This window comes from Myotis nattereri (genome assembly GCF_964212035.1).
Source record: "Myotis nattereri genome assembly, chromosome: 7".
In the NCBI taxonomy this organism is placed as follows: Eukaryota; Metazoa; Chordata; class Mammalia; order Chiroptera; family Vespertilionidae; genus Myotis; species Myotis nattereri.
The window spans coordinates 55,942,258-55,969,674 of record NC_138082.1 but is presented as its reverse complement, the minus strand read 5'-3'; the positions used below and the strand labels follow the sequence as shown (position 1 = coordinate 55,969,674).

The following is a 27,417-nucleotide window of genomic DNA, read 5'->3' as shown; positions in this document are numbered from 1 at the left end:
GTGAGGAGGGAGCACGGCCATTGTGGACTATCCTGACTGTCCCTGGGAGAAAGCGTCATCATTCTTCAGAGAGGAAATGTGTTTTCCTACACTCTGGGTCTAAAACAACATTCGTAGGCAGCTTGATTAGTCGGACAGTTTGAAAGGAGACTTCCTGGAGGCAGCAGCGTAGGAATGAAGACCTCAGACTCCCGTCAGACACCCTGCCTCCCAGGCCTGTCCCTGCCTCCCATGAGCTGTGTGACCTTAGGCAAGTTGTTTAACATCTCTGGGCATTATTTTCATCATCGGTTAAAACGGAGGAGTGGTACTTGCCTCACGGAAGTTGGCTGTGTATTACATGAGTGTGTGATTAATTCCATGAATCATCGCACAGGAAGCACCTCACAGAGTCATAGTACATTGTTAAACTGTGGCAGATCGTCCTGTTTTTGATAACATGGCTCCAGGTTTACCAGCTGCTGGGGGTAATTCCTGACTGACACTGATTGGCTTCATGATTTGGGGCAAATAATGCGACTCTTCCTTTCCCTGCTAAAATGCACATAATCATCCAACTCCAAGGGTCCTTGTTGAGGGGGAAGGAGAATTCACCCATAGCACTGTGCCCAGAGCTCAGCAGAGTAAGTGTTCAGCAGAGGGGCTATGCTTCCAGGGTTGCGATAAGGTGATTATCAATATTAATTAATTATCATTGTCATATATTATTAGTTTATGCTATGCATTTGGACTTGATATAGTATTGAAATGTTTAAGTGCTAGGATCTTAGTTATTTTGCAATGCTTTAGAGATAGGAAGAATAGAGGAGAATGTTGGTCACACATGAAGTCCTGTTTAGTGGCAATTGCACATTTTATTTCTTTAAAGAATTCCCTGGCAGCTGGAGGCTCATGTTTTATCTTTCATCTATGTATGCACGGAGACTGACAGTGTTTTGTTTTGTTTTGTTTGTTTTTTTAATAATTTTTATTGATTTAAGAGAGAAAGGGAGAGGGAGAGAGAGAGAGAAGCATCAATGATGAGAATCATTGATTAGCTGCCTCCTGCATGCCCCCTACTGGGAACTGAGCCTGCAACCTGGGCATATGCCCTTGACTGGAATCAAACCTGGGACCCTTCAGTTCACAGGCCAGTGCTCTATCCACTGGGCAAAACCAGCCAGGGTTGACAGTGTGTTTTGACACTGGAACTGGTCACGTGTCCGAGTGTCCTGGTTCCTCAGGTTAGACCCCTGCCTGTGTTCCCCTCTCTTAGGGGCTCCATGGGAAGTGGGTGGATGAGGTGGGGGAGGCAACGTGTTTTTTATGTGCTGCTTGGTTGCTGCCTGTTGCTTTGTAATACAGAGTTCCTCTCCTTGACCCCGCCCGGCCTTCCACCTGCCCCTGCAGGCCCTCCTGGGAGCCTTCTTCCAAACAGAGAACAACAAGGAAGGGTCAGAACAATCAGGAAGGTATTTCAAACAAGTGCCTGTGAGGTTCATAGAGCTTGTGGGCAGTGACGGCTTCCTGTTCATGAGGTCCTGGGCCGCCCCTCCCGGCACAGGCTCTGTCCAGGCGGGGGTGCCCCAGCCTCTCGGGCCCCTGGACGTGTCTCAGGAAGGGCAGTCTGCGCTGTGTTTCACTGGGGCCGCACATTGCTGAGCTGAGGATTCGATCAAACGCCGGCCCTGTCTGTGTGGCGACGAGGAATGGATCGCTGCTGGGAAGTGTGTGCTTCTGCCTCCCTCCCTCAGCGATGGAAGGAAAGGCCTAACAAAGTCAGGCTGTGAGGTTGGCTGTTGATAAGTCTCAGCCCTGTTCCTAGGAGGTGCGGGAGGGGGTGTTGCCTGGCTTTTGGGGTGGCGGAAGTGGGGGACCCACCTTCATCCAGGAATTCCTCTGGGGCCAGCCTCTCTGAGGCCTCCATGTGACAGCCCAGCCCCAAACGGCGGCAAAGCCAGGCACAGGCCGCACTCCCCCTCTGCTGTAACCATTCGAGGGTCAGTTGTTAGAAAGTGTAGGGGAGAGGCTGCCATTCCCAAATGTTTATGTTTTGTTTTTTTAAATCATGAAATCCCTAATTATATTTTACCTCTTAGATAAAATCGCTGAGAATTTTCCAGTGTTTTGCAAACACTTTTTTTACTTTTGTTTTCCTTCTTTACAGTTGAGTGTGGTTCGCCCGTTGAGCCTTCAGCGGAGGTTCAAACCTCACTCCCTGCCTTCGTCACATCCAGCGGTTTCCATCTTAGTTGCAACTAGGTGACTTTTAAGAGAACCCCGCTGCTTACTACTAATATTGGCACTTTTGGTTTTTCCCATTTTCCACTCGTTTTTATAAATGATGGGGAAAGCCAATATATTAGTAGATAAATTGCACAAATAAAAGCAAGCATGCAGGCATAGCTGAGCCACTGCCCGCCCTCAGCCGCCCGGCCAGCAGGGAGTGCCCTCTTAGGGCGTGCACCTTTGCGGCTAACGTGCTAGCCCCGGCCTCGGAGGGTGGTTTGAGTCATCAGTGTGTGATGTGTGACGAGGTTGCTCCCTGCCTCTGTGGGTACTGACCTGTCCCCCTTCTCTCAGCCTCCAGAGTGGAGACAGAAGCCTGTAGGGGAGAGAGTTAGCAGGTGTTTGACAACGGACCTGCCATAGACAGACTGTTACAGGCAGCCCTGCTTATGGAATGCCTGTGTCCGTGGCAAGGTGAGAGTTGCATTTTTGTAAGTCACATCTCTAGAACGTAAGAGATCCCTGGAAACAATCCATTTTACAAAGAACCGTATCTCACTGATGTTGTCAGTAACTTCATACTGTCGCGTATCAGTTCGGTTTTCTTAAAGTGAGTATCTGCCGAGACAAAGCTACTCATGCTCTGGAGACAGAGGGGACAGTATTGCTGGGGTAAAATCGCTCAGAATCGTCAGGAAAAGATAGGCGCTTGCAGGGGCATTTAATTACAATAGTGCCATCAGTTAAGGATTTTGCAGGTGAAAGAAATTGTGTCCAGTTTGGGTCCTAAAACACTGCACGTGGTCGTTTTGGTTTGGGTTTCCTTGGCCACAGACAAGGCCTCGCCCATGGCCAGGGCGCACTGTCCTGCCCGGTCCCCTCTCCTGTGTTCTGACCGGGCCGTGTGCAGTGACCCTCGCTGGAGCCTGGTGGCCAGCTCAGAGGTCAGCCTGTGAGCGGAATAGTTGGGATTCCTGAGCAGAGCTGTGCCTTGATTTTGTTTGTTTAAGCATGCGTTGCCGAGTCTTCAGGCTGGCTTATTCCCGAATATGGTATCCTCCCATCCTGTGGCTGCTGACACCCAGACGCAGCCCAGCCTCGGGGGTCCTGCGGGACGCGGCCCAGAATACTCAGTCTCGGCAGGAAAAGGACAACACGGGTCCTGTTGTTCACTGGCGTCGCCGGACAGTGAGCGCTGCTAAGAGTGTGTGTGTAGAGGGATCCCCGCAGGCCTGCGGAAGCGCTGAGCCGCTCACAGCCGGGCTTCAGCCCCTCGGAAGGAAGTTCATGGCTAAATGCACAGAAGACAGCCTGTGTGGGAAGAGAACGGGACCCAGCCCCGTCGCCGGGCCTGGGGGCGCTGTCGTGTCAGCTGCTCCAGCTTCTGGCTTCTCCGGAAAGCAGTGAGCCCTATTTTTAGAGCCGGCCTGTCTCGGGGGGATGTGCTGCTGCTGCAGAAATTCAGTAGCAGCTGCAGCAGACATTCTGATTTAAAGGACCCATTGATAATGCGGACGAAGCTTGGTTACCAAATGAGAGAGGATGGAGTGTTCCGGTGGATCAGCTGCTTCAGACCTCATCTCCTGGAAGCCCTGAGTTTATTCCTTCTCCTGGTGGCTGCGTACATGCCACCCTGTCCCTGCCCATAGCGTGCGTGTGTGTGTGTGTGTGTGTGTGCGTGCGTGTGTTTGCTCCTGTGTTGCTTGTCACGCTCAGCTGCCGGTGGAGGAGAGGGAAGAGGAGGGCCTCCCTAACTGGAGGAAGGGTGCAAAGAGCAGCAGGTCCAGGAAGTGTGGCTCACGGCCTGGATCTTCAACCCACTCGCCACTCGCAGGGGTCATGTGCAGATCCATCCAGATAATGTATATAAAGGTGCCCCGGGGTTTAAGAATCATTAACGTTAGCATGATGGCGGGGCGCCATGTGCTGGGCATGCCCTGGACAGCAGGCCACGACCCTCTAGTGTGGACTCTCTGTGCAGACAGGATCGCTTTGGCCACTGGTTTTCAAACATTTTGGATATGGGAACCTCCCACCTCCAGCCCAATGCAGGAGTCTATACAACTGATACAAATTCTGTTCTGTTCATGGCATTTATCATTTCTTTTCAAGTTTGATGTGAAGTCAGCGACAACGAGGCTGTGTACACACAGGTAGGAACAGCCCCCCCGCGGGAGCAGCAGTGGCTCACGCTTTGTGTCCACGTTGCATTCTGGTGGCACCGTCCAGAGAAAATCCGTCCTAACACGGCAGCTGTTGTTGAGAGGGACCCTAGCCGTAAGAAATCCTGAGGGCAGACAGGTGGCAGCATTAGTAAGACGGCTGATGACAAGCCCCTCCTGGCGCACATCCCCCGTGTGGGGCTCTGGGATGGAAACAGCTCGGGGGTCTGTGGGGCAGGTGTGGGCACCTCTCTGTGACACGTGAAGAGGTGGCGTCACAGGCCCAGTGCCCTGCGACCTGCAGGAAGGTCTGTGGGGACATCTTTGTTCCTTGGAGGAACTGCTCTCTGTCATGGATCAGGCCCAGACGTCCGGTTTATATCCTGTGTGTGTGGCTCCTGGGGCTTCACGCTGCCAGGCTGGTGGGAAGTTGGAGTAGGTAAGTCCGCCTGTGCTGAGAGGGGTTCTGAGGAGGACGTCGGGCCGAGCCGTGTGTGTGGAAGGCTGCGGTCCTCAGTACTTGGCTGCCCGGGTCTTAGGTGCAAGAGAGCAGGACACCAGGAGAGCCGGACGCAGACCAGGGGCTCGCGCGGAGCCGGGCCCACACCTGGGCCTCTCCCAGGACCGCTGCAGCCGTGCCCAGTGTCACCCCAGGTGTGAACAGTCACCCTGTGTCTGTGCTGCTGTGCTTTGTTTCTTAGAATCGATGTTTAGTTTGTGAAACGGACCCCTTGTGTTGCATTTAGCGGCATAGTGTTTATGGTCCTTGCTTGGCCATTCCACTAGTTAGGATGCCTCCTACGGTTGACGGCCCGCTGGGTTGCTTCCAGCGGGGGCTGCGCGAGCCCGTGGCACGTGTGTCTCAGTGCACTCCGTGGGCACCCACCCCCGGCACGTGTCTACAAGGTGCAGGGTTGCTGGGTGGTAGCGTGTGTGCACCTTCAGCTTCACTCAGTGGTGTCGGTGGGTCCCCCAGTCCTCAGTCCCGCAGCGGCATGTGAGCGTCCCCACTGTCCCACATGCGTGTCTCACGATTACGAATAAGGTGGGCACTTTCCCCGTAAGCTCATCGGCATTCGGATGGACTTCACCTCTGCGAGCGCCTGTGCCTGTGTCGCCCCGTCTTCACACCGAGAGGCCGTACTGGTTAGTAGGAGTGCGCGATCTGTTCTGAAAGCTGGAATTTGTTAGCATGAGGCTGTATCTAAACACAGCAGGCAGCAGGAATAGACCGGGCATCACTTGCGACCTCTCCTTCCTCCTCTGCGTCATAGAGGTTCCCTCCCGAGGCATCTCTGCCCTTCGTCCTCAGTCCCTTCCTGTCCCCTTTTCCACGAATAGCTTCTCATCTGGCCTGGCGCTGTCCCCAGAACCTACGTCTTTTCCTCTAAGACAGTGGTTCTCAACCTTCCTAACGCCGCGACCCTTTAATACAGGTCCTCATGGTGTGGTGACCCCCAATTTCACTGCTACAAATTGAACATAACTAAAGCATAGTGATTAATCACAAAAACAATATGGAATTATATATGTGTTTTCCGATGGTCTTAGGCAACCCCTGTGAAAGGGTGGTTCGACCCCCAAAGGGGTCATGACCCACAGGTTGAGAACCACTGCTCTAGACAGTGATTCACATGACATAGCAGAGGCCCCCCTTTTCGCTAAGCCCCTCTTTTTGGCACCCCTCCCATTAAGAATCAGGACTTGGGGTGGGAGCACAGTCACTGGCGTGAGGGTGTTGGTGAACCTTTGCTCCGTCGTCTCTTTCCATTCAGGCCATACTTATCCTGGCTGCTCCCACAGCACCCCGCTACCAGCTGGCCGCTCACTGCCTCCGGATCACCCTGGGCTCCTTGCCGAGCCCCCGGGGCCTCTGTAATCTGACTTCCCTTTCGGGATGTTCTTCATCTCCAGTTGTGACTTGCTATGGAGGTTCTATGCTCTGCAAAGGCAGGAATGAGAGGATACGCTCTTGGCCGCCTCAGTCATTCTTGTTGGATGAAATGCATGCCTTTAGGGTAAAAGGCCAGATTGGACAGAAATACTGATCTCTGTGCTTGTGAGGCACTATTGCCTGGTCATTTCTTGCTGTAAGAAATCAACAATGTAGCAAAAACTTAGTGACTCCTGAGTCTGCAGATGGTGGCTGGGCCCTGCTCACAGGTGTAGGAAGGCTCGGCCTGGGGATCCATTTCCAGGATGGCCCACACGGTCGGCTGTGTGCTGAGAGCTCCCCCAGGGCTGCCGGCCAGACCTGGGCTGCGGTTCTCCCTGGGGGCCTCCCGCGGGCAGCATGGGCCTCCCCACTGCTGGCATCTGGGTCCCGAGAATGAGTGTTCCGAGGACGCAGAAGTCACTCGTCTCCGGGACCTGGGCCCAGACGCAGCCTCATTCTCGCTGTGCTGTTGGTCTCAGAGCTCACCCAGGTTCAGGGGCCGGGGGCACGGATACATAGCCCCCTTCCTCTCCGTGGCAGGAGCGTCAGAGAATGGGTGGCACCGTTGACCACCACGTCCTAACAGTGTCCCCTGTGACTTCCCTCAGCCCTGACGGCCGCTGCAGGACGCGGGAAGCTGGAGGTCTGCGAGCTGCTGCTGGAGCGCGGAGCGGCCGTGTCCCAGACCAACAGGAGAGGCGTCCCGCCGCTGTTCTGTGCAGCACGCCAAGGGCACTGGCAGGTACCCTGTGGGCCCCGAATGCTTCGGGAACGATGGATGGGGACAGAGCTCCCTCTCGCCCGTCGCTCCCCAGCCCCATGTGGCCAGTGCCCTTGCTTCTGCTGGTGCTGTCTGTACCACCTGCCAATAAAGGTGTGCATTTGACAGGCAGCTGGGTGGGCAGCGGCCAGGAGCAAGGCTGATCACCAGGTCGGAGACCACAGCGGCTTCCTAGTACCTGGGCCGGGCAATGGAGTGGGTGGCCCCATTATAACAGAAGACTTGCTGGGATGGGTCTGTTGTTTGTGTGATTGTTCGCCCGTTTGTCCAACATCCCGGAGGAAGAATGGTTCTCTCGTGCTCTCTGGAAGAGCACATGCTTTGGCCAGCACTGCGGGTCACTGGTTTCTGTCACTGTGTGTGAGTGGCTCGCTGTCCTCAGTCACGGAACATGGGGCCCTTGAGAGCAGCGTTTGGTCATCTGTTCCTTCATTTTGTCAACAGTGGCCACGTACCTACCCCATGCCTGGCACCAGGTTACACACAAGCAACAAACAGATAAATGCACCTTGCCATGTTCATTAGAGGGAGAATTTTCTAGACCCAAGTTTGCATCATGGTATTGCATCTCTCCCGATTCCTGCCAGTTCTGTTGGTAGGAGCTGTGAATGCCCCCCACCAATATTTCGGCTTTTCTCCTTTTATTTCCCGGGGCTTGGTGTCTCTGTAACCCCTGCATGATGCCCTGGCTAATCCTCTCTCCTGGTCTGTTTCCTACGTCATGGGGAAGTTTGGGAAACATTTGTTGGTGTATCAAGAACAGGAGAGCATGGGAGTGTGCCCCCTTCTCCCGTGGTGACCAAATGGATACGCAGAGAGAGACTGGACTGCCCTGTGTAAAGCCATTCCCTCCGGGGTGGTAGTTGTATGAGTCGCTTCTCTGGTTTCCTGGTTTTGCTCCCCAGCCTCATCATGTGCGCTGAAAGGCATGGTCCCAGCCCTAGCCGGTTTGGCTTAGTGGATAGAGTGTCGGCCTATGGACTGAAGGGTCCCGGGTTCGATTCCGGTCAAGGGCACATGCCCAGGTGGCAGGCTCGATCCCCAGTTGGAGACGATTCTCTCATCATTGATGTTTCTGTCTCTCTCCCTCTCCCTTCCTCTCTGAAATCAATAAAAAGATATATTTTAAAAATATATTAAAAAACATTTTTAAAGGCATGGTCCCAAGCGAGACTCTCCTGCAGGCAGCTCTGCTGAAAATGGCCCACTGTGAACATCACACCACCCACCAAGCTGAGTCTCAGAAGAGCAGATTGCATGGGTGTGGTGGGTGGAGGTTTCCCTGCACCCCACCTCTCTGCCTGCCCCCTCCTCCCCTGCGCCCTTTACTGCAGCAGTGTCGCTTCAGCCCCTTTAGTTCTGCTCAGTTATCCCACTAGCCCCGCTGGCTGTGTGGTCACTGCTTGATTGTGATTGGCACCAGGTCCTGTGCTTGCATGGTTTTAAATGTCTACATCTGGAAGGAGATTTTGTTCAAAGGAAGACAATAGAAAATTGCTACAGGCCACACGGGTGACACAATTTAGTGGGGCTTTAAAGGAAGAGAGTCCTTTTGGGACTTTGAAAGGTGGACAGTCCTGCCTGGGGATAGAGGACAGGGTATAAAATAGAGCAGGGGGGTCGTAACTTGGTGTGTGTATTTCAGATCGTGAGATTGCTGTTGGAACGCGGCTGCGACGTGAACCTAAGCGACAAGCAGGGCCGGACACCCCTCATGGTGGCCGCATGCGAAGGCCACTTGAGCACCGTGGAATTTCTCCTTTCAGAAGGTAGTGGCACTGTCTGCCCCTCATGGGTGCCTATTGGATGGACAAAGGACAGAGCTTTGGCGGACTCGTTCAGTACTTCCGGGTTCTAAGGTTAAGTCTTTCTGTTACCGAAATGTTCTAAGTGAACAAGTGGAGAGAAGAGGTAATGAAGCTGCACACCCATCACTCAGCTTCAGCGTGATAGCCGGGCCCCGAGTCAGCTCCTGGCCGCACAGCACCTGCGTCCGGGCTTTGTCTTGAGGAGTTCACGGTCTGTGATTGGGCTTTTTTCTTTCAGGTGCCGCCCTTTCTTCTCTGGACAAAGAGGGTTTGTCAGCATTAAGCTGGGCTTGTCTGAAAGGTCACAGGGCCGTGGTCCAGTTCCTGGTTGAGGAAGGAGCCGAGATAGACCAGATGGACAAGAATGGCCGCACCCCCCTGGACCTGGCAGCCTTCTACGGCGACGCAGAGACCGTAGGTACCGCCGGTGGTCACATTGCTCTCCTGCCCTGCGTGCAGGGCCAGTGCCACAGAGAAACCAGGACCTGAGTCACATCCAGAGAGCACGCGCCTGAGTGTGGTTAGTGTGTGTGTGTGTGTGTGTGTGTGTGTGTGTGTGTGCACACACGCCTGAGTGTGGTTAGAGTGTGTGTGTGTGTGTGTACACGCGCGCCTGAGTATGGTGTGTGTGTGTGTGTGTGTGTGTGCATGCACGCCTGAGTGTGGTTAGTGTGTGTGTGTGTGTGTGTGTGTGCGCGCGCACATGTGCGCCTGAGTGTGGTTTGTGTGTGTGTGTTGTATTATAGGATATTTTTGTTTTTATTTAATTGTGTGACAATCTATTCCAGAATGTAGTAAAGATTTGAATAGACTCTGAAAGGCTTAAAAATACATGGTGACAAGCTGTATGTACAATGGATACACATACACACACACGCATGTGTAGTTTAATTTTCTTATAGTAACCCGTATAAATAGAATTCTTATATAGATCATTTAAAAATCACTTCTATGTATATGAGAAATTGCTAATCAAATAATTAGCTGGTTTGTTTTTAAAGCCAGTATGGCATTGCCTAGAATGCTTTGGGCGCTATCTTTATCTCTTGACTGATGCTTAAGCCTAATTGAGATCTAGGGAATAAAACCTTAATAAACTAAGAGCTGAACACTGTTTTTCAGGGTAGAAACCATGTCTTTGTCAAGATTCACATCTCTGGTCCCAGCAGGCACTAGAGAACTTATCTGTTCTCTGTCAACTTTATTTCCATCCTAGGATCCCTAAGGGCCAGAGGCACCGACAATCAGCTCCTCTAGAGTTACCACTTTTGAGTATTTATTATGCCCGGTGTCAGGGTTACCTGGAGAGACAGGGTTATGTTGCTAGAAGCTGTGGACCTTGGGACAAACGCCATTGTCGCCTACACATCTGGGCCTGATGCTTTAAAAGGCAGTGACATCAGCGTTAAATGGTCTCTGTGTCCCGAGCACTGTAAACTGTACTTAATACTGATTTTCAGAAATAGCTCTTTCACTGAGCCTCACCTATTACACATTCACTTTTTATCTCGTACTGCCTTACCAAATCCTGCAGCTTACCAACAACAGGGAACAGTGAAGGAGTGTAGCATTCTAGTACCTTTTTTAAAACTGATGGGCAAAATAACGTAAAATGTGCCACCAGAGCCATTTCTAAGAGAAGAGTTCTGTGTGTGAACTATACTCACCCTGTTGTGCAGCCGAAGTCTAGACATTCTTACCTTGCAAAACTGAAACTCCCTCCCCATTAAACAACTCTCACCCCTCCCTGCCCTGGAAACCCCATTCCACATCCTGTCTCCCTGCGTGGGGCTGCCCGAGGTACCTTGTGAGTGGAATCTACAGCATTTGTCCTTTCCTGCCAGGCTTATTCCACTTCGCATAATGGCATAATGTCTTTGAGGTTTATCCATGTGGTAGCACGTGACAGGATTTTCTTCCTTTTTTAGGCTGAATAAACAGTCCATTGTGTATATGTACATTTTCTTTACCCATTCATCTACCTATGGGCGCTTAGGTTTTCTCCACCTCTTGGCTGTTGTGAATAGTGCTGTTATGAACATGGACATGGAAGTATGTCTTTGAGATCCTACAAATTCTTTGCGATCTAGGCATATTCTTTTGGGTATAGACCCAGACGTGGGATTGCTGGATCTAATGGTGATTCTATTTTTAATTTTTTGAAGAACCTCCCTACTGTGTCCAGAGTGGCTGCACCATTTTCCATTCCCACCCACAAAGCACAGGGTTCCTATTTCTCCACATCCTCACCCACACTTACTGTTCTCTGTTTTATTCATTGTTTTTATGGAGCCATGCTAACAATGTGAGGCTCATTGTGGTTTTGAATATTTGCATTTCCGTAATGATTAGTGATGTTGAACATCTTTTCATATGCATATTGGCCATTTGTATACCATCTTTGGTAAAACATCTGTTCAGACCCTTTGCCCATTTTTAAGTTGGGTTATTTGGGATTTTGTTGTTGACTTGTAGGTGTTCTTTATATATTCTGGATGTATATCCCTCTGTTGTCATTTAGAACAGCAGGTGGACAGATAGGGTGTATCTATCAGATCGACATGAAACTGGCTACCGTCTTCTTATTCAGTAAGTGGAGCCATTTGAGTGGCCAAAGTGGTTTCTCCTGTTGTTCGATGTTTAGTCCAAGTGACAACTATTTTATCACATCAAACTGGTTGTTGTACCAGGGTCACCAACTTGCCATCTTTACAGTCCCAGTATTCAGGTCTCACTCCTAAGCCTTGAAGTGAGTTATAATCGGGTCCCTCTGATCCCAAGCTGCTCATCCATCCAGCCTGTTCCCCGCTATGTGGGTCTGAGTGTCTCTGAGGTGCCCGTGGCCGGAGCCTCCAGCATGCTGGAGCCGCTGCACGGGGCCTCCTAAGTGATTGGGGCCTCGTCTCGTCTCTGGCCCGGAGGGGGTGAGACAGACAGATGGTGACGTGTGCATGTACCGGCCTATGGTATGTGAGTGTGTGTACACACATGTCCCTCCCGGGGAGCCTCACTGCTGATTTCAAATTCACTTTAACAGAGCGGGTTCTAGGTATGGCTGCCACTGCTCTTCTCTGTTCTCTGTCAACTTTATTTCCATCCTAGGATCCCTAAGGGCCAGAGGCACCGACAATCAGGAGAAGCTCCTAAGCCAGGTGCTGCAGGTGGCCCAGGGACAGCGCCCTTGCCAGGAGCCGCCCCTCATGCCTCTGTCCTCCTGCAGGTGCTGTACCTGGTGGACAAGGGCGCTGTGATCGAGCACGTGGACCACAGCGGGATGCGTCCCTTGGACAGAGCCATTGGTTGTCGAAACACATCGGTAGTGGTCACGCTGCTGAGAAAAGGAGCCAAATTAGGTCAGTAAATGCCTCCGTTCAGCAGTGAGAGGAAGGGTGGCCTGCTCCCAGGGTAAGCTGTCAGGTGTTTGGCCCTGGCCAGCGTGGGTCAGTGGTTAGAGCATCAGCCTGAGTACCGAAGCGTCCCAGGTTCGATTCCCAGTCGAGACTGGGCCAAGAGCATGGGTGGTGGGAAGAGGGCAGAGGGATACAGGTCTAGAGTGGAGGCTGCAGAGGAGCGCACGTGGAAGCTAGAACACACACCTTCACCGCCAGTGGTCACAGGCACGGCTGGAGATGAAGGCGATTACCATGCAGCCTTGTTTAATTTTACCCCGATGCCCATCAGAAGGGAGGGATGGGTCGTGGCTGCTCTGCTGCACTAGTTTCCCAGTGCTTCCTCGCCAGAATAACAACAGTTTGTGCCCAGGACAGTTCCCCTCCCAACGGCTTATGTAGTTCAGCGGCAGGTCAGCAGGGGTCCTGTCCCTGTCCCGGGGTGTGCTGCCGCCTGGAGGCCGCGGGACACCAGCAGTGGTCCCTGCGCGGGTTCCCGCCATGTGTGGGCGCAGCTGGGCTGGGCCCCGGAAGATCTGCACTCCTTTCCTCCAAGGCCGCGGAGGCGCCTCTCACTGCGTGTTTATTTTGCAGGAAATGCTGCATGGGCGATGGCTACCTCCAAACCTGATATTTTGATTATACTTTTACAGAAATTGATGGAGGAAGGAAACGTGTTGTACAAAGTAAGTGGTGTTGCCCTTTTCTGCGGTGCGAGCAGCCCCTTAGTTTGGTGCATAACCGACGTGGCTGTGCGGCTGCACGGGGTCCACGTAGCGTGGCTCCAATAGACGTTCCGAGAGAGGCCACTGGCCTCCTGCCCAGGCTGTCATATCCTGACGGCAGAGGCTTCAAGGCAGAAAGCACTTCTGTGTGAGAGCCGTCATCTCTGAATGAGTCCCCGTGGCTGTAACCGTGGCCCGGAGCCTCGGTGTGAAGGCAGCGTGGCTCCTGATTTAACTGGCACATCCTACAGGAGACTCCTCAGGGCACGGAGCCGGGAGATGCCGGAGAGGAGCACCCAGGAGACATTTTCGGAAAAGAGCAAGCCTTGCTTCTCTTACTTTAGTGTCTTTAAGCTTCTAGAGCAGCGGTTCTCAACCTGTGGGTCGCGACCCCTTTGGCAGTCGAATGACCCTTTCATAGGGGTCACCTAAGATCATCCTGCATATCAGATATTTACATTACAATTCATAACAGTAGCAGCATTACAGTTATGAAGTAGCACCGAAAATAATTTTATGGTTGGGTTACAACATGAGGAACTGTATTTAAAGGGCCAGAAGGTTGAGAACCACTGTTCTAGAGTGTGAAACTGTTTCTAGAGATGTTTTCACTTAAGATATTAATATATAACACTGAACCACGTGTTTCCCATTTCCCCTTAGAAATGGAAATATGACTTACACATGAATAAATTGGACGTTAAAGTGAGTTTTCTAAAGTAAGACACCAGATTAGATCAAAAGCAAACTTTGGGAAGGGCCAGATAGTAACGATGGGAGGCTTTGCTGTTCGGTCGGTGTCACACCCAGCTTCGGTGCTGCGTGGCCGAGGCAGCCACGGATGATACGGAAGCCAAGTAGCGTGGCTGCATCCCAATCAAACTGTGTTGGTGAAAATCGGCAGCGAGCCACCTTTGACCCGCAAGCTGTGTTTTGTCAACCCCTGGGTTAGTTAGATGCTTAGGCCACTTACATAGATCATTCTTCTTTCCTCATCTGTGATTAGATAGAATTAAAAGATTCTAAAAACAAAAACCTAGATTATGACCATTTTAATCCTTTTTACCAGGAGACGACAGCACTTGCAACGTTTTTAGTTTTTCCACTTTCAGAATAATAACAAATAAATAGGCATGTCGCATGACCCAGCAGGGTTCCTGTCCTGGAATCAGTTTGAAATTGAGTTCAGAGTGTGTACTGTTGCGGCTCTGAAGTGGTTTTAATGTGAATTTTGGTCGGCAATTATGTTAGAAATACCAACGGTTTTCAGCAGGCCGCACACCTGCTGCGCGGAACCGGCTGAGCATAGGAGATGGATTTCTTGAGCCTTGAAAATGACGCCTGGTGCTGTTCTGATTTTTAAAATCCATGCTTTCGTTCCTCTCAAAAGAAAAGATGATTATTCTACAGCAAGACTCTACTTGCCTTAGGAACCGCATTGTGTTTTCACTTGATTTCTGTTATGCTTAGCGTTAAAATATCTCTATGAGATGTAAAATGAGAGACGTTCACAAAAAGGTTCTCAAAAACATATAGCAGAAGATAATGTGCTGCGTTAAGATTGTTAGTTATCAGTTTGGCAGTTTACAGACGCCTTCCTGTGAAACCGGCTTCTGTCTCGCCCTGTGAAGCGCAGAGCCCAGCGGGCGGCGAAGCCACGTGTCCACGCTGGTTAGCGTCCGCCTCTGGTTGTGGCGCTTTCTCTTCGGGACCCTTTCAGCATGCCGGCGTGGTTTCGGCAGTGGGGGGAGAGTAGCCGCTGTAGGGTGTGGGAGCTTACCCATCTTGGAGCCTCTGGTACAGGATGACTGTCTGTGATGCTTGGATCCTAGAAAGGGAAGATGAAGGAGGCAGCCCAGCGGTACCAGTATGCCTTACGGAAGTTCCCCCGAGAAGGATTCGGAGAGGACATGAGGCCATTCAATGAACTAAGAGTTTCTCTCTATCTCAATTTGTCTCGCTGCCGAAGAAAAACAAATGTAAGCTGTGCCCCTCATTCCAATCCTTTCGCAATAGCCTGTTGTTGTAATGGGGAAGGCCAGCCCTTCCATAGACCCGGTCATGGGACCCCTGTCAGAGCTGCGTGCACGGTGCTGCGAGCCTGGCATATGGCCCGCTGCTCCTCTTGGGTGACCGTCCTTTGATCGGTCTCACTGCCCACCTCACGGTGCTGACCGTGCACCTGGGTGTAGTTCCCTCTGCTTCAATGCGAACTGCCCCTCCCCGCCACCCCTCCCACCGCATGGGGCCAGCGTAGCCAGAGTGGCCCATCCCCAGATTCAAATGGTAAAGTTCAACTCACCTGGATCGCAACCTGCCTGGAGCTTACTGTGCTTGCTAAGAAGTTATGCCAGTAACTGCTTACATCTAACAGATAGTAGCTAACTCAGTTAATTTGTAACTCATAGCTAGTAGATTTGTTTTAGCACTTCTCTCTTCTAATTCCTTTTTAACTTCACCCTCCCACCACCAAATCTGTTGGCCTGTCTGCTTCTGGGCCCGCTGTTCTGCCTTCCGTCCTGTTAGCGTGGATGATGCGCCCAGGCCCCCTCTGGGCTGACCCTCCCATGTGTGCCGGGTCCATCTGCCCCCGCCTTCTGGTGCACTGCTTCTACCAGTTCTCTCTCCCAAATCATCTGTTTTCGCTTCTCTACGGGATCCTCCTCTTAAGAATATTATTACGCTTTAATTATCTCCTAACTTTAAAAAATAAACAGAAAAACAAACGTGCCTTGCCCTTCATCTCTCTCCAGTTAAGTCCCAATTCTCTGTTAACCTTTAGAGCAAAACTCCTGTTAAACAGTTGCCTGTAATCATGTTTCAATGCTTCTTTTGACTCGTCTATTTAAATATCGACACCAGGACTTTGGCATGGCAGAAGAATTTGCTTCCAAGGCACTCGAACTGAAACCAAAGTCCTATGAAGCCTTTTATGCCAGAGCGAGAGCAAAGAGAAACAGCAGGTACTGTCTGGGGTTAGATGCGTGACTACAGAAGCCTTCTTGTGCTTCTGGTGTCAGAACGGCTGTTGACTTGGGGGACTACTGGCTCATAAGCCGTCCTGTGGGTCCTCTCATCCCTTTTCATACTGAAGGGGTAGCTTCCAAGAGGCACCAGAGTAGATATTAGCAATGGCTAAACTTTTCTTTTCTCCTGATGCCTGAAGGACTATTCCTTCCCGCCACCCCAGCTGACACTCACTGCAACATGAAGGTCCTAGGTGCGTTGTATTATCACAAGTAAAACTGCCCACTAGAGACATTAAATGTGTGTGTGTGTTGGGGGGGGGGGGGCGTGGAGAAGGGGGCAGGAGTCCTAGGACTTTTGAGTAAGAGGTCGTGTGGTGAGAGAGGTTGGGGGGCGGAGGGGGGGGGGAGATCACTTTAAGAGGATTCTGACGGCCACTGACTTACGCCTGTTCTCATTCCCAGCCCAGTGGTTTTTATAGAGGCAGCCAGGCCCGAGCCACACGGATCTGGCTTGCAATTAGCAGCCCCGCTGAGCTGAGTGACTCTAAACTAGTTACATGGGTCCTGTCTACCAGTGAGGGTTCACACCTCTCATGGCCGAGCTGAGTTAGGAGCAGCTGCATTCAGAGCATGTGTTTGCACGGCGTGTGATGGTACCTTCTCTTTCACATGAAGGCAGTTCACGGCTGCTCTGGCGGACCTGCGGGAGGCTGTGAAGCTCTGCCCCACCAACCAGGAGATCAGGAGGCTCCTGGCCCGCGTGGAGGAGGAGTGCAAGCAGCTCCAGAGGAGCCAGCAGCAAAAGCAGCAGTGCCCACCGCCCGCCCCTCCCACGGACTCGGATAACGAAGAGGAGGCCCCTGCCCCGGCAACCGGCGACCACCTTCACCTTGAGGAGGCTGCAGAGGACACCTCTCCGCAGGAAGGCTGCGTTCCTCTGACTCCCCGGCCCCACCCCTCTGCCCCGTCCCCCTACATCCGGAACCTTCAAGAAGGGTTGCAGGCCAAGATGAGGCCCGCCTCGCCGCAGAACCGGCCAGGAGCCGCCCAGCCCCCGAGGGAGCCCGTGGCGCAGCCGGGGCTGGTCATGCAGCCCACCAAGCAGGCGCAGATCGTGAAGACCAGCCAGCACCTGGGCTCCGGGCAGGCTGGCGTGAGGAGCGGGAGCATGAGACTGCAGGGCTCCTCCGCGCACCCTCCGCCGAGCCCCATGCCGGGCCGGATCTCCGCGGCCATCACTGGCGGCCGAGGCCCGCACGCGGAGGGCGCGGGCACGTTCACCGCAGGGGCGGGTCCGGGGCGGTTCGGGGAGCGGCCGGGCCCTGGCCACGGCGTCCTGGTGCAGCCCAGCGAGAGTGGCGCTGCATACCCGCTGCCCAGCAAGATCAGAAGCGCAGAGCGGCTGCTGTCTCAGGCCGCCGTGGCCGTGGACGTGGCCCCGCTGAGCCAGGGCGGGCCCGTGAGCGGCAGCGACATGCGGCACCCCGCTTCCCTCGCCAGCTCGGGCTCCTCCGGGTCTCCTGCCAGCAGCATCAAGATGTCCAGTTCAACCAGCAGCTTGACGTCCAGCAGCAGTTTTTCCGACGGCTTCAAGGGCCCGGGGCCAGAGGCTCGAGTCAAAGACAAGGCCGTTCACCAGGTCCCGAGCGGCACCGCCGAGCACAGACCGCGCAACACTCCGTTCATGGGCATCATGGATAAGACGGCCCGGTTCCAGCAGCAGAGCAACCCTCCGGGCCGCGCCTGGCACGCGGCCGTGCCGGAGGGGCTGCTGACGCACACGCCTGCAGCCGGCCCGCAGGCCTCGAACCCGGAGAAGCCCTCTCTCAAGCAGGCAGCGGGGTATCACAGCCAAGCCAAAGCCGGTGCCGTGGCCACCCTGGGGGGCAGCATCCACAACGGGGCCCCCGTGAAGGAGCTGGAAGAAAGGAAGTGCCCGGTGCCCGCCCACTGTCAAGATACCAGGATAGGCAAGACTGTTGCTCATCTGTACCAGGAAAGCATCGCTAAACAGCAGCCTCACCTCGGCAATGAAGCCCACAGGAGTCACCTTCCCGCAGCCAAGCCAAAGCGCTCGTTCATAGAGTCAAATGTGTGAGCCTGAAGAGACCCGCTGGGAACTGGAAAAACTGTGTGCTGGCTCTTGGTGGTCATTAAAGTGGTTTTGTTTTTGTTTTTTTTAATGAGAAAAATTACTTTTCAGCCATATTTTTTTCCTTTTTTTCCCTTGGGGGTGGATCAGATTTATTTAAAATGTGGGATAAAATTTCTGTGATAAATACCAGAAGTCACCTTCAATAAGAATGCTAACCAGAATTGAAAACTGCAATTAGTTATGCCTATTAAAATTAAACACTTAAGGCAGCCAAATAACTTGTGCTTTTCTCTTATGAAATTGTTTGGTTTTTATCACTTTTCTCCTAGCCTTAGCTGTGTGATAAGATCATAATATTTCTTAGAGAATATAAATGTCTAGTCCTCTGCTCTGTGGGAAAAATCATACCGTTTCTTCGAGAATATAAATGTCTAGTGATAGTTTTAACTCATGACTAAATTGCCAGATGATGTATTCTGGAAAAGATGGAATTTTCTAGTTACAGTTCCATTGAGTCAAATCCCAGTTTATATATCTATATATAAAATTAAGACCCCAGTGATTTCTAGCTGAATGTGTGTGACTATAAATGTTATATACCTGATTTTCTTAAGCAAAATACAGGAACAGCCAAGTATTGTTCCCTTCATAGCTGTTCCCTGAAGAGTATTAAGCACTTATTTCTTTTATGGTTTTCATTAAACATATTTTTATAGCACCTTTTTTGAGCTATATTCCCATTTCAAGGTGTTTTAATGTTTGGAAACAGTGTAAGCTATTTGGAATCCTGATTGGTGGTCAAGTTGGATTGGGGCTAGAATACTAAGAATATAGCATTCTCGGTGACATAAATTAGCCTTCAACAGGGATAGCACTCCTGCAACAAGCCTTCTGAGGTCCTTTAAGGACAATATTTAATTTGGATCCTTAAAGTCTGGTTCGTTGGTTGCTTTTGTTTTCTTATACAATCATTATTTTATAGTCACATGTTGCATAAATAGCCAAGTGTATCCAGACATGTATATACTATTTCAAGTAGCTAATCTTTAAAAAAAAAATAAGTCATATATTTGCATGTTCTTTGTAAACATCATCCATGCTGGTTATTGCACTGAACACTATATTATTATGGCATGTTAACAGTGTACCAGTAACGGCACTTTATTTCATTTATATGAACACCTTTGAGGTGCTACTTAAGTTCAAACTGATGTATTATTCGTTTGTAAAGATAAGGTACAGGAATGAACCTTGGATTAAAGGTATTTTTATATGAAAATGGTGTGCTATTGAAGGATGTTAAAATGCTAGTTTGAGAGAGGCGGGAGTGTGTTTGTTTTATACATTGGGATGTGAAATTTATTTTCTAGCATTGGGGAGAAGGAAGTTCTATATTTACAGAATGTTTTAAAAATGAATCGTCGTAATGAAGTTCCTGTGAGCATCCTTATGGTTTTGTACGAATAGGAATCTTCTGGTGTTATTCTTCAACATTTGTTCCTGTTGTATTTTGTACAGCTTTGTTGTTGTTTTATAGGCTTTTCATGAGTTCTGCTATAACTTCTATGGCTTATTTATTGTTTTCTTTAATATTTGTGAGTCTTACTCTTTTGTTATGTAGTTTTGTTTCTGCACAACTACTGTACTTTTCCACATGGAATAAAGAGTATTAATAGAATTTGTTTTGCATTACTTTAAAGCAACCATGGGTAAGTAGAAAATGTCCTGGTGACAACTATCTGCCTTGCTTTAATCCAGGGTGATCTTGTTACCCTAGAGCAGTGGTGGGCAAACCGTGGCTGGCGAGCCACGTGCAGCTCTTTGGCCCCTTGAGTGTGGCTCTTCCACAAAATACCACGTACGGGTGTACGGGCGCACAGGTACAGTGCGATTGAAACTTCGTGGCCCATGCGCAGAAGTCGGTTTTTGGCCTGGGCGGGTCTATTTTGAAGAAGTGGCATTAGAAGAAGTGGGGGGTGTCAGTCGGTTGGTCGGTGACGGGAGACGCGGCACAGGGGGCCGCGGGATACGCAGCGCGGGGGAGGCATACAAGATTCAGGCACGAGCTGAAATGGTGAGTGAGTACGCAGATCTGCTCCTGCATAACAAGGTACGTTGGTTATCAAGAGGAAACATTTTGAAACGTTTTGCTTCCTTATTAATAGAAATTAAAGCATTTCTCCTTGAGAAGGGTGTTCACTATCCAGAACTAAGGAACGATCAGTGGATCCAAAAATTTTATTTCATGGTAGACGTTACGTCTCATCTAAATCAGCTTAATTGTAAACTACAGGGGAAACACAATTTTTTCGATGTTAGAAGAAATTATTTAATTCGAAAACAAATGATCTCCTTTTGCTCAAGATTTTGAAAGAGAAACTTCGATTCACTTTCCAAGCCTGTTGAAACATTGCCAAGAAAATAATTCTGGGAGTGAAGATGGCGGCGGTATAGGCAGACGCGTCCCAGGTTGTGTCCCGGAGCAAATGGAGTGAGCAGCTGAAACTAATAGCATCCACCCCGAATTGGCGAAATTGCTCAGCTGGTGAGACAGTTTGCAGCCGGGAAGAGCAGAACTCCTCTGGAAAGGTAAAAAAACCAGGGATTTGGGCAGGAAAGTTTGCTAGACCTCTGAGCCCAGAGATTCGGAGGGAGACCGCGTGGCAGACAGCCGCGTCCCTTGGGACAGGCACAGCCCCTGACAGGGGAAAGGAGAACCGCGGGATTCCTGGCGCCGCCGGGGGAATTGAGAGCTGGGTTCTGTGATCACAGAGGACTGAGCCTAAAGGGGGCAGCCTGAAGAGCTGACCAGACCATGCAGTGCCGGTAAGAGAAGAAGCTTACAGAAACCAAGCCTTTCCCGTTTCCGCGGCCGGCGTTTGTTTGTTTGTTTTCACTGAATCCTGTTCATGGGACATTTCGGATACAGACTCACCTGTGCTGAAGAGAAGGAGAGTGTGCGGAGGAGTGGAATCTGGGGAGAGACTGAGGAGAGAGGGGGCGCCGGGAGAGGTGGCAGCGAATTGAGTGCTGAGACACCCCTGAGCCCAGGACTGGGGCAGCCATTCTCTCTGGAGAGTGAGACTCCTCCCCCCAGCCCCCAGGCAAGGAGCACAGCCACACCCAGATTCCACCCTGTAGGAGATCAAGGATTAAAATAACCTGATCAGTCCCTGCCAGTTAACAGGGTCAGGCCTATGGAGGGATTTTCAATCCCAGCAACAACACAGCGCCAGTAACTAACTATTGCGCAGCCAGCTCTGGGCAGTGAACTTCCACTGGACAGAGAGGCCCTATAGCCTCAGAGGCCAACCCCAGAACACTGCCACCCAGAGGCTGACCCACAAACTGACTCTTTGCTAAACACAAAATAAGGCAGTCTGGGAAACAAATGCGGCTTGCTTTAAAATAAGGACTGTGGTTTACAACACAGAGGAACAGTGTATCGCAGGGAAACCCAACACTCTCCTGAATACCTGGCAGGTCTAAGGCGAGCCACACTGAAGAATAGAAGAACCGAAGGACCTTCACTACTGCAATTTTTTTTTCTTTTTTCACCTTTTAACTAAGAAACCATTTTTTTTTCTTTTTCTTTTCTTTTCTTCTTTTTTTTTTCTTTTTTTTTTCTTCTTTTTTCCATCACCTGATTTTACCCTTTTAATTACTACCTTCTTATTTTTAACCAGTATTATTACTGCTACCATTTTACCATTTTTTTTAAAGTGCCATTTTATTTTCTCTTTATTTTATTTTGGGATTAGTGTTCTCCATTCTATTTTCATCGTTATATTATTGGTTGTTTCTAGTTTGCATTCATCTCCAGGGAGCTGTTGCTGGAATTTGTTGGGATTAATGGCTGTTCTATAGGAGTATTCTCCTCATATAAAAAAGTCTCTTCCCCTCTTCCACTTCATTCTCTCTTTTCGCTCTTTTCTTTTCTCGCTTTTATTTTCCCCCCTCCTTTTTCCCAATTTCATTTTTGCACTCCTTTTTTTGGTCCCTACTTTTCTTTTTTCTCTTTTATCTTTTTCTCTTCCTTCTTCCTTATCCCCTAATTCTCTTAATTCAGGTGGTCACCTTTATTTGGGGTTATTAATATCGTGAATATATTTGTGTATAGTGCCTGGTACGTGGTGCCTTGTTGTGTTGTATTTTGTGCCTTTAAATCAACGCAGCAGATCCAAGCAACAGCAACCTCCTGAGCACCAACACCCTCTGCTGAGGAACAGCAGCTATACGTGAAACCTCGCCCCAACAGCCAGAAGAGCCACCACAGCTGTGAACAGCACCCACCAGAGGAGCTGCTGCCAACTGAAGAGCAGCTGCTACCGCAACCGCCCGAAGAGCAACCACAGACCAAGGAGTCACTGCCACCAAGGGAGCAACCACTGAACGACTCAACGTCTAGATATGTCAGTGAGATCAAACATGGGTAGACAAAGAAACCCCCAAAGGAAAGAGAAGGAGGACTCTCCAGAAAAGCAGCTAAGTAATACAGAGGCATGCAACATGACAGACAAAGAATTCAGAATAAGGGTCCTAGAGTGCATAAACCGGATGGAGGAAAAAATCGACAACCTCTGCAAGAAGCAAGAAGAAACAGATGAAAAAATCGATAACATATGGAAGAAGCTAGAAGAAACAGATGAAAAAATCAACAACTTAAGTAAGACCCAAGAAGAAATGAAGAGTGATATAGCTGCACTGAAAAACTCCATTGAAAGTATCAACAGTAGACTAGGAGAAGCGGAGGACCGAATTAGTGAATTAGAAGACAAGGAAGCAAAACACACCCAAAATGTACTGCAATTGGAGAAAAAAATTAAAAGACAGGAGGAGAGCCTAAGGGAGCTTTGGGACAACATGAAACGAAACAACATACGAATAATAGGGGTACCAGAACAACAGAAGGATGAACAAGGATTAGAAAACCTATTAGAAGAAATAATATCAGAAAACTTCCCTGAGGTGGGGAAGAAAAAAGTCACACAAGCCCAGAGAGTCCCAAACAAGGTGAACCCGAAAAGACCCACACCAAGACACATCATAATTACCATGGCAAATGTTCAGGACAAAGAGAGAATCTTACAGGCTGCAAGAGAGAGACGGAAAGTTACATACAAGGGATCTCCCATTAGATTGTCAAATGATTTCTCAACAGAAACACATCAGGCCAGAAAAGAATGGACAGAAATTTACAAAGTGATGCAAAGCAAAGGTCTGAATCCAAGAATACTCTATCCAGCAAGGCTATCATTCAAACTTGAAGGGGAAATAAGAAGCTTCACAGACAAAAAGGCTAAGGGAGTTTATCACCACCAAGCCAGCAATGCAAGGAATGCTAAAGGGACTGGTATAAAAATAAGAAATAAAAAGCAAAGAAAGAAAACAGCCACACAAAAACAGAAATGGCTACAAACAAGTACCTTTCAATAATAACTTTAAACGTAAACGGACTAAATGCTCCAAACAAAAGACATCGAGTGGCTGAATGGATAAAAAATCATGACCCATACATCTGCTGTCTACAAGAAACCCACCTCATTAGAAGGGACTCACACAGACTGAAAGTGAAGGGATGGAAAAATTTCTTTCAGGCAAATGGAAAGGAAAAGAAAGCTGGGGTAGCAATACTTATATCGGACAAAATAGACCTCAAAGTGAAGGCCATAACAAGAGATAAGGAAGGCCACTTCATAATACTAAAGGGATCAATACAACAAGAAGATATAACTCTGGTAAACATATATGCACCCAATGCAGGAGCACCCAAATTCATAAAAAAACTCCTGGAAGATATCAAAGGAGAGATCGACAACAATACAATCATAGTAGGGGACTTTAATACACCACTGACAACACTGGATAAATCCTCTAGACAAACAATCAGCAAAGAAACAGCAATCCTAAATGACTCACTAGATCAGATGGACTTAACAGACATCTTCAGAACACTTCACCCCAAAGCCAGGGAATATACATTCTACTCAAATGCTCATAAGACATATTCAAAAATAGACCATATATTGGGTCACAAGCAAAGTATCCCCAAATTCAAGAAGATTGAAATCATAAAAAGCGTCTTCGCAGACCACGATGGCATAATATTAGAAATAAACTTCAATAAAAACAACCCAAAATACTCAAACACCTGGAAGCTGAATAGCATGCTATTAAATATTGATTGGGTTACCAATGAAATCAAAGAAGAAATTCGAAACATCCTGGAAACTAATGACAATGAAAACACAACAATCCAAAACCTATGGGACACAATGAAAGCAGTCCTGAGAGGGAAGTTTATAGCTCTACAGGCCTATCTCAAAAAACAAGAAAAAATGTTAGTAAATCAGCTAACTCTACAACTCAAAGAATTAGAAAGAGAGCAACAAGAAAACCCCAGAGTGAGCAGAAGGAAGGAGATAATAAAGATTAGAGCAGAAATAAATGACATAGAGACCAAAAAAAACAATACAGAAAATCAATGAAACCAAGAGCTGGTTCTTTGAAAGGATAAACAAGATTGACAAACCTCTAGCCAGACTCACCAAGAAGCAAAGAGAGAGGACCCAAATAAACAAAATCAGAAACGATAGAGGCGAAATAACAACAGACCCCACAGAAATACAAATGATTGTTAAAAAATACTATGGACAGCTCTACTCCAACAAACTAGACAACCTGGAGGAAATGGACAAATTCCTAGAAAAATACAACATTCCAAAACTCAATCAGGAAGAATCTAAAAATCTCAACAGGCCAATAACTATGGAAGAAATTGAAGCAGTCATCAAAAAGCTTCCAGCAAACAAAAGCCCAGGACCAGACGGCTTCACAGGGGAGTTTTACCAAACATTCAAGGAAGAACTAAAACCTATCCTCCTCAGACTACTACAAAAAATTCAAGAGGAAAGAACACTTCCAAGCTCATTTTATGAAGCCAGCATCACCCTAATACCAAAACCAGGTAAAGACAACACAATGAAAGAGAATTACAGGCCAATATCCCTCATGAACATAGGTGCCAAAATCCTCAACAAAATCTTAGCAAATCGGATCCAGCAGTACATCAGAAAGATCATACACCATGACCAAGTAGGATTTATCCCAGGGATGCAAGGATGGTACAATATCCGCAAATCAATAAACGTGATACATCACATAAACAAACTGAAAGAAAAAAACCACATGGTCATATCAATTGATGCAGAAAAAGCATTTGACAAAATTCAACACCCATTTTTGATAAAAGCTCTCAGCAAGGTGGGAGTAGAAGGATCATACCTCAACATAATAAAAGCCATATATGACAGGCCCACAGCCAACATCATACTCAATGGACAAAAACTAACACCGTTTCCCCTAAGAACAGGAACAAGACAGGGATGCCCCCTCTCACCACTCCTGTTCAACATAGTACTGGAAGTGTTAGCCATTGCAATTCGGCAAGAAGAAGAAATAAAAGGCATTCAAATTGGAAAAGAGGAAGTAAAACTGTCCTTATTTGCAGACGACATGATATTATACATACAGAACCCTAGAGACTCCATCAAAAAGCTACTAGACTTAATACATGAATTTGGCAATGTAGCAGGATACAAAATTAACCCCAAGAAATCTGAGGCATTTCTATACACCAATAGTGAACTTTCAGAAAGAGAGATTATAAAAACAATCCCGTTTACCATCGCACAAAAAAAATTAAGCTACCTAGGAATAAACTTAACTAAAGAGGTAAAAGACCTCTACTCAGAAAACTACAGGACGTTGAAAAAAGATATAGAGGAAGACATAAACAGATGGAAGAACATACCGTGTTCATGGATTGGTAGAATCAACATCATTAAAATGTCCATACTACCCAAAGCAATCTATAAATTCAACGCACTTCCCATTAAAATACCAATGGCATACTTCAGAGATCTAGAACGAACTCTCCAAAAATTCATCTGGAATAAAAAAAGACCTCGAATAGCTACAGCAATCCTGAAAAAGACCAAAGTAGGTGGGATCTCAATACCAGATATTAAGTTGTATTACAAAGCCACTGTTCTCAAAACTGCCTGCTACTGGCACAAGAATAGGCATATAGATCAATGGAATAGAATAGAGAGCCCAGAAATCGGCCCGAACCAATATGCTCAATTAATATTTGACAAAGGAGGCAAGAACATACAATGGAGCCAAGATAGTCTCTTCAATAAATGGTGTTGGGAAAATTGGACAGATATATGCAAGAAAATGAAACTAGACCACCAACTTACACCATACACAAAAATAAACTCAAAATGGATAAAGGACTTAAATGTACGACAGGAAACCATAAAAATTCTAGAAGAATCCAAAGGCAACAAAATCTCAGACATATGCCGAAGCAATTTCTTCACTGATACAGCTCCTAGGGCACTTGAAACTAAAGAGAAAATGAACAAATGGGACTACATCAAAATAAAAAGCTTCTGCACAGCAAAAGAAACCATCAACAAAACAACGAGAAAACCCACTGTGTGGGAAAACATATTTGCCAATGTCATATCTGATAAGGGCCTAATCTCCAAAATTTATAGGGAACTCATGCAACTCAACAAAAGGAAGATAAACAATCCAATCAAAAAATGGGCAAAGGACCTAAATAGACACCTTTCAAAAGAGGACATTCAGAAAGCCAAGAGACATATGAAAACATGCTCAAAGTCACTAATCATCCGAGAGATGCAAATCAAAACAACAATGAGGTACCATCTCACACCTGTCAGACTGGCTTTCATCAACAAATCAACAAACGACACGTGCTGGAGAGGATGTGGAGAAAAAGGAACACTTGTGCACTGCTGGTGGGAATGCAGACTGGTGCAGCCACTATGGAAGACAGTATGGAGTTTCCTTAAAAAACTGAAAATGGAACTCCCATTTGACCCTGTGATCCCACTCCTAGGAATATATCCCAAGAAACCAGAAACACCAATCAGAAAGGATATATGCACCCCTATGTTCATAGCAGCACAATTCACCATAGCTAAGATCTGGAAACAGCCTAAGTGCCCATCAGTAGATGAATGGATTAGAAAACTGTGGTACATCTACACGATGGAATACTATGCTGCTCTAAAAACGAAGGAACTCTTACCATTTGCAACGTCATGGATGGAACTGGAGAGCATTATGCTAAGTGAAATAAGCCAGTCAATGAAGGAGAAATACCACATGATCTCACTCATTCATGGATAATAGAGACCATTATAAACTTTTGAACAATAATAGATACAGAGGCAGAGCTGCCTCAAACAGATTGTCAAACTGCAGCGGGAAGGCTGGGGAGGGTTGGGGGGCAGGAGGTAGGGGGG

At 48.5% G+C, this 27,417-nt stretch overlaps 1 protein-coding gene across 1 annotated transcript in view; it reads left to right on the top strand.

Annotated features, from left to right (window-relative positions):
- TANC1 (tetratricopeptide repeat, ankyrin repeat and coiled-coil containing 1) overlaps nucleotides 1–19,743 on the top strand; it is a 237,453-nt gene extending 217,710 nt beyond the window's left edge. Inside the window, exons 20-27 of the mRNA XM_081095903.1 lie at nucleotides 6,915–7,048; nucleotides 8,733–8,856; nucleotides 9,134–9,309; nucleotides 12,116–12,248; nucleotides 12,879–12,970; nucleotides 14,842–14,988; nucleotides 15,872–15,972; nucleotides 16,654–19,743. Coding sequence (XP_080952029.1) covers nucleotides 6,915–7,048; nucleotides 8,733–8,856; nucleotides 9,134–9,309; nucleotides 12,116–12,248; nucleotides 12,879–12,970; nucleotides 14,842–14,988; nucleotides 15,872–15,972; nucleotides 16,654–18,076 — 2,330 coding nt within the window. The 3' untranslated portion in view covers nucleotides 18,077–19,743. The remainder of the gene's footprint in view (nucleotides 1–6,914; nucleotides 7,049–8,732; nucleotides 8,857–9,133; nucleotides 9,310–12,115; nucleotides 12,249–12,878; nucleotides 12,971–14,841; nucleotides 14,989–15,871; nucleotides 15,973–16,653) is intronic.
- The last annotated feature ends 7,674 nt before the right edge of the window (nucleotides 19,744–27,417 follow it).